The following is a 13,466-nucleotide window of genomic DNA, read 5'->3' on the forward strand; positions in this document are numbered from 1 at the left end:
AAAGATAAATTTTAGCAATAGTGGAATAATGATAATTAATAATTAAGTTTATTAAAATCATAAAAATAGCTAATGGTATAATTAAATAAACATTTTAATTTTCTTTAAAAAAAAATGAAATATTTTTAAAATAATTTTTTTTTGAAATTTTTTTTTTATATAAAATTTTACATAATTCCATTTGTTATTCTTTGGAAATAATCATACTGGACGCTTCTGAAATTGTTAACAGATGCTTCTATTAATGCATTTACTCTTTGAATACACTAAAAAAAAAGAAAAAAAAATGGAAAGTATTATATTGAAAGAATATTATATTAAATAAGCATATAATTAATACTGTATGTATAAAAGAATGCCATATGTAAAATTTTTAATATAATTCACAGCATTTTCAAATATATATATGTCTATTAATTTATACCACATCGACCGTCAAATTAGTCATAAATCGTTCTTTTAAAGAATCTATACAAAATTGAGCACCGTTTGCAAAGCATGGTATTTTTAACGCTGAAAGGGAAAAAAAAAAAAAAAAAATTGTAAAAATAAGATTACAAAAATATATTAAAGATAAAATTAACCTGGCATCATTAATTCAACAAAAAGGATAATTTCGTCTGAATGCTTACGAGCTTCTAAAAACCCACTAACAATAAGTCTCCTAAAATATTCATAGTTATCTGATTTTTCTCCATCCATTATATCTAAATATTCTTGAGTTAATTTGAAGGGAGATGTTTCAAAATTAACATTACCTGGAGAGTTTGTTAACATAAATCCGTAATCAATATGAATTAAATGACCATCAGAATCTAAGAGCATATTTCCATTATGCCTATCCTTTACTTGAAGTAAATAAGATATTAATGAATATGCAGCATGACTTTCAATAAAGTTCTAAAAAAGAAAAAATATTATGAACATTTATATATATAAACTAATATGTTGATAGATAAATAAAATAATGAACATTGTAGAAATAGTATACATATTTACCTTTTTAGCTTCAAATATATAATCTGCAAAAACTATATTAAAAATTGTTGAAATATTATCTGTTGAAAATTTTCTTTTTAATGAATCAACTGAACAAGTATCATTTACATATTCAATTATTCCTGAATTAGATCCAGTAACTAAAATTTCATACGGTCGTAACCACAATGGTAAACCAGCATTATCAAAAATAATTTTGAATTGTCTGATTAATTGTGAAGCTAATAATTCTTGTCTTAAATCATCTCCACCTTTGACTATTACACACTTGAGATCCCAGGATTTCAATTTTCCATAAGGTGAAACTTTTCTAATTTTTTTTTTTTTTTCTTCAAATAATTCTCCCCATAATAATCTTTTTATTACTCTACAATTTTTTTTTTTGAATTCTTCATTTAAATAATTTTCAGGTTTGAAATATTCATTGATATCTAGTAAATTATTAGGACACTCCATAGAATTATTATTTTTCACAGCACTACTATTATCTTCTTTTTGTTCTTTAGAATTATTGTTTGAGCTATCCATACTGCTATTATAATCAATAAAATTTTTATCTTTGCTTTTTCTTTTTAACTCTTCATATGTTTCAATTGTTTCTATATTTTTTTCGATTAAAATATCATCTAAGCCGCTGTTTGTATTTTCTTTCAATGGTTTTACATTATTAGTATCATCTTTATAATTAGAATCAACTTTTGTTGAACTATTATTTAAATAATTTGGCATAGATACAGATCTTGAATTTATTATCTGATTTTTTTTTGTACACATAGTTGTTGATATATCTTCATTTGTTGTTTGAAGATTTTTTTTTTCTTCCTCTTCGTCTTCATCTACTTTTAATCCAATACATTTTTTTATAAGAGATAAATTTTTATCTTGTTTATTATTAAAAGATATCAAATTTTCTCTTCTTAAATCATTAACAATACAATTATACACATATAAATCTTCCATTTTTAATACATTTAAATCTAATATATTTTTTTTTTTTTTTTCTTTCTCTTGATTATTTTGAATATTTTCTTTTGTATACTTTTTTTTTTTTTTATCTTCTAAATTTTTTCTTTTTTCATAATCATAAGAAGTGCCATTATCTAAATAAACACCGTAACTTTTAGAGCAACAAAAATTTTTTGATAAAACATGATTTTTTTTATATAATTCTTCCGTTTTGTTTGCTTCTCTTCCTGTTTCATTATTTTTATTATTTTTCTCTATAAGCATACTATTTTTAGTATAAAAAATATGATCAGGAATATCACTAATATCTTCATCTAAATCAGCAACTTCAAAAACTAATAAATAAGGTGCTCTTTTTTTAGAGAAAAATATTTTACATTCTTCATGATTAAAATGTAATATTTGTAAATTATTATAACTAAAATTATTTTCGTTTTTTTTATTAGTTGATAGACTTTCTAATGGTATACATAAACCAGTCATAGCAAAAGTATTTTCACATGAGGCAACAATGCACCTTCTCATATTCATCCAACTATTTAGTGAATAAATAAATCTTTTCAATAGTTCATTTCTTAGGTCTATATCAGGCTCTGAAGATAATAAATTAGAAACTGAAATAATTAAATTAACGAAGTTATTCAATAAACTAAAATAATCACATCTTCTTTGCTTCATGAAAAATTGTTGTAATTCTTCAATCATATCAAAACTATAATTTAAATCTGGAAGAGAAAATTTAGATAAGCTTAAAGGATTACCTAATTTCGAATAAGTACTAGGCAATTTTACTTTTGCTCTAGCTATAGATAAAGAACCTGAGTTTATAATATAGCAAGAAGGTAATTTAGGCAATGTATTATTTTTTTCTTTCACTTTTCTTGTATTTTCAACTTTTTCTTTCTCCTCTATTTCTTCTTTTCTTTCTTCTTCCTTTTCTAATTTCTCCTCATGTCCCCTTTTAGAATTATTCAAATCATAGTTATACATACTAGTTTTTTTCAAATTTTCTTTTTCTTTACTATTATTATTTTGGCTATTATCATAGTCTTTATGAGTAGGTAGGATTGAAGTTATATTATTTTCATAAGGATTGTTTTCAATGAAATCTTTTAAATTTAGTGAATGATACAAATGTTTACAACTTCTATTATGTATTTTCATTTTTTTAAATTTTTCGTTAGTTTTTATTTTTCTTAAAATGAATTTTCTTTTGAATAAAAGAGGGTAAGCTAAATCAAGTAGATAGGATTGCTTATCTTCTTTAAAACTTTTACATTCATTATTCAAGGGTTTACAATTAACGACAGCCATTTCAATTTCTTGAATCATTTTTTGTGCTAAATCTTTATATTTACTTGAATTATCTTCAACAATAGAATGATATAACCAACACAGTTTTAAGGCAAAATGCATTGATTTACTTGCTTTATCTAATAAAAAACGATAAAGAGATGAAGTTTCATATCTGACTAGTGATATTTGACTTAATTGAGGTAAGTAAAATAATATATCTTCGTATTTTCTTTGGGTGTATAAAGAATTAACTAGGTATTCATGCACACCGACTTCTTTTCTATCATATAAATATCTTATATGCAAATGTGTATCAAAATATTCACAACGAAATAATCGTAGCAAACTACCTTCCTTTAGTGTATTTTTATTCATTTTTATTTTTTTTTTTTCTATATCATTGTTATTATTATTATTTGTATCAGTATTATTTTTATCTACCATTATTGTTTCATTTATGCTGTTATAATTTTCTTTTTTTCCTATTTCATTTATTATTTTTGGTTTAGCTGATGGTGATTCCTTAAAAATTTTTGAAATATTTTCTCTTATCTTAATTTTATTATTTTTCAATTCTTTATTTTTTTTAATTTCTTCATTTTCTAATTTTCTTTCATATATTTCTATAATTTTTATTTTGTTTTCTTCCTCATATTTATGTTTCATTTCATCTATTCTTTTTTCTTTTCCGATTTCTGAGTTTTCTTTTGTTATAATTCCTATTTTTTTATTGTTGTCACTATTATTATTATCAGTATCTTCATTATTATTATTACTATCGTCATTATTATTATTACTATCGTCATTATTATTATTACTATCGTCATTATTATTATTACCATCATCATCACTATTATTATGATTATTATTATTAGAATAATCAATATTGTTGTTACTAATATTATTATTGTTAGTGTCACCTGAATTAATACTATCATCATTATTGGTATTATCGCTACTTATGTGATTGTTATCATTCTTACTATTACATATATTTTTTTCTTCTATTTTTCCATCTTCATTAATTTTACTAAAATCTGCTTTAGTTTTTTTGATAGTTTTTTTTTCTTTTTCATTAGTCATATTGCTTGATTCCAATATTTCATAATCATAGGATTTTAATTTTTCCTTATTTTCTAAAAAAGTGCTATCTGATAAATTCATATATGAATACTGCTTATCATAAATTATACTTTTGTTTTTATTATTATTATTTTCTTTTTCCTCTTTATAATTTTTTGTATTATCACATTTTTCATTTTCTATATAACAATTACTATAATTCTTACTATCAGAATTTAAATCACATGGTTCTTTTTTATCTACAATTTTATACATTTCATCAAAATTTTCGTTATTTTTATCAATATTTTCATTAATATTTCTATTTTCTTCATTTAAAATATTTTCGTCTTTTATATTTATTAAATGAAGATAATTTAATTCATCTTTATATATGTGTGTATTAAAATTGTGTTTATACACTTTTTTATATTTTAGTTCATTATTTAATGAATTTATTTTATTTTCCTCCTCATCTATCATTTCTTGTGAAATAAGAAATTTTTTTTTTTTTTCTTCATTTAAATTTTTTTCAATGTTACTTTTATTATCCATTATTTAAAAAAGTTAAAAAATATATATAGAGTTATTAAAACGCTTTAATTTCAATAAATAATTTATTTTACCCCTGATATTTATTTAAAAATAATATATATATTTTTCTTCTTTTAAATTAAAATTACTAAAAATTACTTTAAGAAATCATATTATCTTACATATTAATAATCAAAAAATTTTTTTTTTGTATTATAAAAAATTTAAAAATAAAAAAGAATTATTTAACAATCATCGTCCTAGAAGCTAAAAAAAAAAAAAAATAGGATTGAAAATTAAAAAAAAAAAAAAAATTGCTACAATTATACTTTATAAAATATTCTATTTTTTTTTTTTTTTTTAAATCTTAATAATTAAAGCATGTTGAAAACACAATTATTTTTTCTAAATTATTTAAATAGTATTTTTATGCTTTCTTTTGTTTTCCTTCTATTTGATTCGATTTTATTATTTTTGTTCTGTTTAGTTGGTGTTTATATATATATATATATATATATATATATATATATATATATATATATATATATATATATGATTTTATTTTTATTTATTCTCTATACTTGTTATGTTTTTTTTTATTTTACTTTTTTCTATTTTTTGTTTTTTTTGATATAGTTGATTATTTTATTTTTTTATTTTTCATTAAATATTTTGTAAAAACAGTTGTTCATTGTTTTTATTTTATTATTTTTTTTATCTTTTATTTTTTCCCTTAATATTTGTAATTTATATATTTTTTATTTGTTGTCTTTTTTTATTGTTAAATTTTCCATTATATACAATATTCTCTTTCTGATTATTTTTTATATATTAAAAATATTCTTCAAAAAAAATGTAAGGAATAAAAGAATTTTATATTTTATTTAAATTTAAATATTCTTACCTTTTTTTTTTTTTTCGTGTGTAATTCTTTAGTAATCTTTTATTAAATTGTAAAGTTTTTGCATTACTTTTTATTTTCAATTTTACTTACAAAATAGAAAAAAAGAGAAAAGTTATAAAAATAGTAAAATTTTTCAAATCAAAAATAAGTAAAAAGTAGTTAGAATGTAATAATATTTCTGTTTTTAAGTTATGCTTCTTTTCTCTTTTTTTTTTCTGATTTTATTATAATATTCTAATTTTTATTAAAAAATGAATATAAGCATATTAATATGCGAATCAGGTATGTACACTATCACTACATCTTGTTTCTTCTAACGGAATTCTCAATTTTCCATTCAAATTATTATTTTTTTAAATAAAAAAAAAAAAACCCTCATTTTATTTATAACTTTTAAGATTTATATTTTTCATTTTTATTATACTTTTATTTTTTTTTTAATTGGCCTTCAATTATTTTTAGTTTTGTCAATATCTTTTTATTTTTTTTTTTTTAATTTTTTTGTAAAATTAATATTTATTTTTATAATATATATTCCATCAATTGTAAACTGCTTTATTTATTTATTTTTTTTTTAAATAATTAGAATTCAATTAATTTTTGTTAATTTTTGACTATATATAAAAAGCAAATTAAAAAAATATGGGGCATGAACTGAATACTTCATTTCTAACTACAAATATAGGTGAACAGTCTTCTTTTAAATCAAATAATGACTGTTTAAATAAAAAGTAAATAAAAAGAAATAAGTTTGTTAAAAAGCAAGTTTAAGCTAACATAAGATACTTAAATATTTAATTTTATTATTACTGTCCATTTTAAAAAAAATATTTTTTTGTTGTAAAAAAAGTTAACAATTGTTGTAATATAAATAATACTTTATATATTTTCCTTTTTTTTTTTTTTATTAAAGTGAATCATTAGAAGACTATCTTAACTTTTATTCATCACGAAAATGTTACGTTGATCCAGTGAACTTTGAATCAAATACTTTAAATATCGTTGAAATAAATAGATTAAATGGTGACATGGAAGAAAATATGATTAACGATATTGAATTAAATAATATTAATGATACTGAAAAAAATAATTTAAACATAATGGAATTAAATAATTTAGATCTAGAGTAATAGTTTTTATTTTAATAGAATTATTTTTCTTATTAAATCATTTTAAATTTAATTTATTTTTTTTTTTTTTTCCATTTTAGAGATGGCATAAATGCCTCATATGCTATTACAACTGATTTAAAAGAGCATAAGTATTAATATTTTTACCTTTTTTTAATTTTTTTTTTTTTTTTTTTTTTATACATAATTTCTTTCTTTTCTTAAGAAATGACAATATAAATGCTATATCTGAAAATGTATACGGTTTTGAAAAAGATTTCAAGTAGAATATTTTAACCATTTTTTTTTTTTTTTTCTTTAAGTAAAAATAATATAAAAATTTATTATTAGTTTAAGGCAGAAAGTAGAATATTATGAGACTGAACAAATTAATTATGTAGAAGTTAATGTAAATAAAGAAAATGATAATCTAGAAATTGTAAATGAAATTAATAAAGTAAAAATGGGAGATGAAGAAAATCTTGAGATTAAAGAAAAAGAATCAAGCCATCAAAATTATTTCAAGTAAATATATTAAGATAATTTTTTTTTTTTTTTTTTTTTTATAAAAATAAATAATTTTTATTTTAAATAATTTTCAAGATCTACGAATGAAGATAAAGGTAAAAAAGATAATGAAGAATTAAATGTATCAGATAAGTTTCCTTTAGGTTACACACATTTATATAAAAGAAAAATAAATAAAAAGAAATTTTTTCCTCTAGATTCTACATGAATTTAAGATATATAATTGATAAAAAGTATTTATTTTTACTTTGTCCCATGATAAAATTAGTTTTTTTTGTATTTTTAATTTTTGACTATTAGGTGAAAACGAAATGATGTATAATGAATGTGCCTTAACAAAAGACTTCTTTGAAACAATTGAGAATATAAATACAAAGGTGTTTGAAAAATATAATAATTTAAAAGATGTCACTGAAAATTTAGTAGATATTATAAATAAATCTGATTTTGAGAAAAGGATAAATAATTTATTGGATTTAAGCAATAATAACTCTGAATTGATTGATAAATTCAAAAAAAAAAGTGAAGATTGTATTCGTCAATGTCGTAAATTTGAAACGACCTCTGAAAATGTATTAAAATTACTATATACAAATATATAATTTTTTCTAATTTTTTTTTTTCTTTAATATATATTCATTGAAATACATTAATATATAAACTGTGCTTCTACAATCTTAATTATATTTTGAATTATTTATTATATTTTTATAAATAGTAGTATGATTAAAATATATGTTTATTATTATTTGTTACTTTTTTTTTTTTAGTTAATTGGTGAATGTATTAATACTTTGACACAAGCAAGCATATGTTATGCTGAATGGGTTTGTTTGCATTCCTTCAAAATAGATCCAATTGATAATGACTTAAAAGATATACGACTATTTATTGAAAATAGTCAATAATTCAAATTATTAAAAAAAATTTTAAATTAATTTTTTTTTTTTTTATAACTTAAAAAATGTTTTATTTCTATTTTCACTTTTTTTTTTTTTTTTATAACTTAAAAAATATTTTATTTCTATTTTCACTTTTTTTTTTTTTTTAACTTAAAAAATGTTTTATTTTTATAATGTTCACTTTTTTTTTTTTTTACTATAATACTAACATATAATATATATATATATATATATTTTTTTTTGCTTTACAAAAGTTGAATGCCTTAAAGATGAATATTTCTTACATAAAGAGAAAATTTGGATATCTAGGAAATGTAACTATATCTTTTATATTATTAATTGATGAAATATACATAATTAATCTATCTATACCTAAACCAAATCCAGAATGAGGAATATTACCATATTTTCTTAGTTGTAAATAGGGCTCATATAGCTTCATATTTAACTTGTGATTATTCATTTTTTGTTTTAGAGTATTTAGATGAATTTCTCTTTCAGATCCTCCTACAATTTCCCCTATATCAGGGAATAAAATGTCCATACAAGATACTGTTTTTTTATCTTTATTTAATTTCATATAAAATGGTTTAATATTATTGGGATAATTTATTATGACAACAGGCGATTTGAAATAGTTGTTTGTTAGAAATTTTTGCTGATCAAAGGATAAATCTGTTCCCCATGATAAATCCGAAAATGTATTTTTTTTTTTTATTAAATCCACAGCTTCATCATAAGTAATTACAATAAATTTTTGGTTTAAAACATTTTCTAACTTTTTTTTTAGATTTTTATCATGATTTTCATTTAAATATTCTATTTCTTCTGATTTGTATAATGCGAATTTAATCATTTCTTTTATATAGTCTTCAGATACTGATACAATATCATTCAAATTAGAAAAAGGAATTTCTACTTCTAGCATAAGAAATTCACTTAAATGCCTGAAAGTGTTGGAGTTTTCTGCTCTGAATGATTGATTAATTGTAAACACATCACCAATAGAGCAGCACATACACTCTAATGCCAATTGACTTGAAACATTTAAGTAACATGGTTTTTTAAAAAAATCTTTTTGAAAAATATCTTTTTCATAATTGTTATTTTCATTTTTTATATTGATACTATCTGCATTTGTTTTATTCTCATTTTCTTTATTAAGCAGGGTGGTTGCATAAAATAGTTTTCCTGCCCCTTCGCAATCATTACTTGTTAAAATAGGAGTATTAATATAAGTGAAATTTTTTTTTCTAAAATAATTAAAAGTTTCGAAAATTATGTCAGATTTTAATCGGAATACACTACTGTATAACTTTGTTCTCGCTCTTAAATGTGGAAAGTTTCTCAAATATTTCTTTGTATGGAATTTTTTAGATATCATATAATAGTCATCTTTATTCTGACTATTTTCAATTAAATCTTCTTTTTCATTATTCTCTTTTATATTATTAATATTTTTATTCACAATGAAGTTTTTATTATTATCATTATTGCTAACACTGCAATCTACTTCACTATTATTTTCCTTCTCATTACAATTATGCTCATTTATATTGTTTATGTTTTTGAATAACTTTACATAATGATCTTTCGATGCATCATAAACGCATAATTCTATTTTTTGATTTTTTCCAATTGAAGATTTTAATTCCCCTACACATTCTATACCATCATCTGTTGATGTTTTTAAAATCTCATTATAATTTAAAACATTTGCATCAATTATTACTTGTAAATTCTTAAAATAAGAGCCATCATTGATGTCAACAAAAAGAAAGCAATTTTTTCCTACAGTTCTAACTGATTTAATCCATCCACATATTTTAAGATTTTTTTTTGATTCATCTTTTATATCTATTTTAAATATATCTCTTATTTTAGTTCTCTCAACTAAGAAATTTTAAGAAATAAATAAAAACATTTAATAAAGAAAAAAAAAAATTAATAAAAGTAATAGAATACTGTACATATATATATATATATATACATACACGTTCTATATATATAAAAATTAATTTCCTTTTAATTTTATGAAAATTTTTTTTTTTTTTTTTACTATTTCTTGTTGAACACAAAAAATTCTTTAATTTAAATTTCTGAAAGAAAAAGTTATTTTTTATATTCCTATTAGATAAAGGGAGCATTTGAATATTATTCTTTAAAAAAAATAAGCAGTTCATAGATTTCCTATTACCTTTCCATTTGTTCAAAATAATATTATTTTTCTTCAATAATTTACAATCAAAGTTATTTTTTCTATTTACTATTTTTTTTTTAATACATTTGACTAATAAAAATAAAAGTATAAATAAATGAATTATATTGATAAAATGGATTCTCATTAAAAAATTGTCATAATTAAGAAAAATTAATGTTATAAAATAAAATTCTTTACTCCTTTTTTATTCCTTTTTTCATAATTTATGTTCCTTAGTTCATATATTTATTAATTGATAGTATGAATATAAATATACTTTATTATTAAAATAATAAAAAAACATTATTACAATTTTTTTTGCTTATTTAAAAATAATTTGTCTCTCAGTATTAATTAAAATGATAATTATTAAATAAAAAAATAGATAAATAAAATTAATAACAAAAAAAAAAAAAAAAAAAAATACATATTTTATTTAAAATAATTAAAAATTGTATTCTTAAGCATGAAAAAAGCCTTTTTTTTTTCTGGAAAACATATTATTAATTAAAATAAATAACAAATAAAAATGCAAAAAAAAAAAAATATTTGACATACATTTATGTGTGCTATTAGATGAAATTCAAAGTTTTGAAAAAAATAAACAAAACAAATATAAAAAGATGAATTAAAAGGAAAAGGAAAAAAAAAAAAAATTATGAAATTTTATATATTATGTATGAATATTAAGAAACAAAATTATCAGGCTTAGAATATGGAGAAAAAACCCGATAAATTTTCTTTGATAGAGCTTTACCTAATTTTCTTTCTCCATAAGAAGAATTTATAACTATATCTTTTAAACATTCTTCGTCACCTATTTTTTTGAAATGCTTAATCAAATCAAAAGGTGTTTTAAAAACTTCAGCTATTTTTTTAGATATATCTTCAGATACACCACTTATTTGCATTAACTGAGATAACCATGTAGAATAATTTTTGTTCTCATTTATATTGGGATTTTTAAATTGATTAATACCTATTGGTTTAACTTTGAAATAAGAATTAGGTTTTCTAATTTTCGATTGATATAAATATTTACAACATTTAAAAATGTATTTATGTAAATGAATTATATTATCTAATTCTACTGAATCAACTTGATATTGTATTAATAATGTCGCAATAAAACTATCAAGATCTTTATTATTAATTATAATATTTTCATTTATGCTTATATTTTCAAATTTATAATTTTCTTTTAAGTTTGTTCTATTTAGAATTTCTCTTATTCCCAAAAATATGCACACAATTCTAACATTTTTATATTCTTTTTGTAACTTTTTTATTTTATGGATTATATTTTTTTCTTTATCATACTGATATTCTAAATAATTTTCATCAATTATTATTAAAATTAAAGAGAGAAAATATTTTTCATCAATCTTTATATCTTCTTCAGACTGGATTGAATCATTTTCTTCATATATTAGATTCTTTTCTTCCTTTCTTTTTTCATTAATTAAAGTAAAGTGCGATTTATAAGAAAAATTTGTATATATAAAGCATACACTATCAAAATATATCGAAGGTTCTTGTATTTCTTTACTATCATAATTTAACATATTACTATAATTCATATCATTTTTATCATTTTCTTCTTCACTTTTTAAAAATGATTTTAAAACTTCATAGTGTTTACTTAATTTTAAGTCATCACTAAAAATTATTTTAATTTCATCCATTTCTAAAAATTTTTATTACTTTTTAATAATATATATAATATATACATATATTTATGTGTATATTTTTTTTTTTTTTTTATTTTAGTGATGGACAGCTTTAAATTTTTTATAAATTTTTAATCAATTTCTCATTTTAAAATTAACTTTTTTTAAATGAAAAGTTACTTAAAACTATTTTAAACCTTAGTGATATAATTACAATATTATTTAACAAATAAGTTTTTGTTATCAAGTTAGAAAATAAAATTATAATAATATATTTAGCATAATAATATACTCAGTACGGTAATATTATTACATTTAACAAAGACTTCATTATAAAAAAAAATTTCAATAAAAAAGAAATAATTGCATTTAAAAAAAAAAAAAATATATAAATTTTTTATTAATGATACTTGCGTATTGAATTTTTCTTTTTAGGAATAATTATTTTTTTATGTATTTGATTGTATTAATATATTCAATAATATTTATTTTTTCCTTTTTTTTTTTTTTCATAGCAAGTTAACCTCATAAAAAAGGATCATTTCATACTTTAAAAAAAAAAAGATAATTAAAAAATATAAAGTAGACATTTTACAATTTTGTAAATAATCCTTAAGTTCTAAATTCATAACTATTTAATTTTTACTTTGTTTTTTTCTAAAAATATTAAGTGCACACTATTTTATTTTTTAAATAATGATATATTTTTCATGTTGCATTTTTTGTTGTCTTTTATTTAATACATGTTATTTATCTTACAAAAAAAAAAAAAAAAAAAAAAGAAATTAGCAAAATATATATTTTTAATATTGTAATATACATTTTAAGTTTAAAAGATAACATTAAAATTATTAGAATTATAATTTACTTATTTTCATATAATAATTTTATTATGAAAATCGTTTTATTCTTAAAACTTTCTGTATATCATAAAGAAATAACTTTATTAATGAAAGCAATAAGAAAAAAAAACTTATGTATACTTTAATTCTTTTTTTTTTAAATGAATGAAAATATGTTGTTAAAAAGAGAATGTTCTGTATATAAGCATCTCAATAAAGTTTTTGCTAGAAAAAATGTTTATTTCTATTTGTTAATTTTCTCATTTATTCTTCAATAGGAATGAAAAAATTTTCAAAAAATTCATTTTATATAATTAAAATTTAATTATTAAGAAAAACATTTGACTTAAAATTTTTTTTGGTAAAACACTTCTTTTTTTGATTAGTGAAAAAATGCAACCTTAAAATTTTATAGGAATGAGTTTATGAATTATGAAAAAAAAAAAAAAAAAAA

General features: G+C 19.1%; 4 protein-coding genes across 4 annotated transcripts; 1 reads left to right on the forward strand and 3 right to left on the reverse strand.

Annotated features, from left to right (window-relative positions):
* Nucleotides 1–167: 167 nt before the first annotated feature.
* PI4K (phosphatidylinositol 4-kinase, putative) lies at nucleotides 168–4,878 on the reverse strand (the record flags this gene model as incomplete). Its single annotated transcript, XM_028677157.1, has 4 exons — nucleotides 168–266; nucleotides 425–513; nucleotides 585–900; nucleotides 1,000–4,878. The coding sequence occupies 4 exons, from the start codon at nucleotides 4,876–4,878 to the stop codon at nucleotides 168–170; spliced, it is 4,383 nt and encodes a 1,460-aa protein (XP_028533574.1).
* Nucleotides 4,879–6,403: 1,525 nt separating this feature from the next.
* PRELSG_1022800 (conserved Plasmodium protein, unknown function) lies at nucleotides 6,404–8,306 on the forward strand (the record flags this gene model as incomplete). The annotated part of the gene is made up of 8 exons (XM_028677158.1): nucleotides 6,404–6,492; nucleotides 6,675–6,887; nucleotides 6,972–7,022; nucleotides 7,097–7,153; nucleotides 7,228–7,395; nucleotides 7,474–7,541; nucleotides 7,699–7,970; nucleotides 8,169–8,306. 8 exons carry the CDS (start codon nucleotides 6,404–6,406, stop codon nucleotides 8,304–8,306), a joined length of 1,056 nt encoding a protein of 351 aa, XP_028533575.1.
* A 274-nt stretch (nucleotides 8,307–8,580) lies between these two features.
* On the reverse strand, nucleotides 8,581–10,645 carry AsnRS (asparagine--tRNA ligase, putative; the record flags this gene model as incomplete). Its single annotated transcript, XM_028677159.1, has 2 exons — nucleotides 8,581–10,193; nucleotides 10,360–10,645. 2 exons carry the CDS (start codon nucleotides 10,643–10,645, stop codon nucleotides 8,581–8,583), a joined length of 1,899 nt encoding a protein of 632 aa, XP_028533576.1.
* A 541-nt stretch (nucleotides 10,646–11,186) lies between these two features.
* On the reverse strand, nucleotides 11,187–12,185 carry PRELSG_1023000 (conserved Plasmodium protein, unknown function; the record flags this gene model as incomplete). The annotated part of the gene is made up of 1 exon (XM_028677160.1): nucleotides 11,187–12,185. One exon carries the CDS (start codon nucleotides 12,183–12,185, stop codon nucleotides 11,187–11,189), a length of 999 nt encoding a protein of 332 aa, XP_028533577.1.
* Between the last annotated feature and the right edge of the window lie 1,281 nt (nucleotides 12,186–13,466).

This window comes from Plasmodium relictum (genome assembly GCF_900005765.1).
Source record: "Plasmodium relictum strain SGS1 genome assembly, chromosome: 10".
NCBI classification, from domain to species: domain Eukaryota; phylum Apicomplexa; class Aconoidasida; order Haemosporida; family Plasmodiidae; genus Plasmodium; species Plasmodium relictum.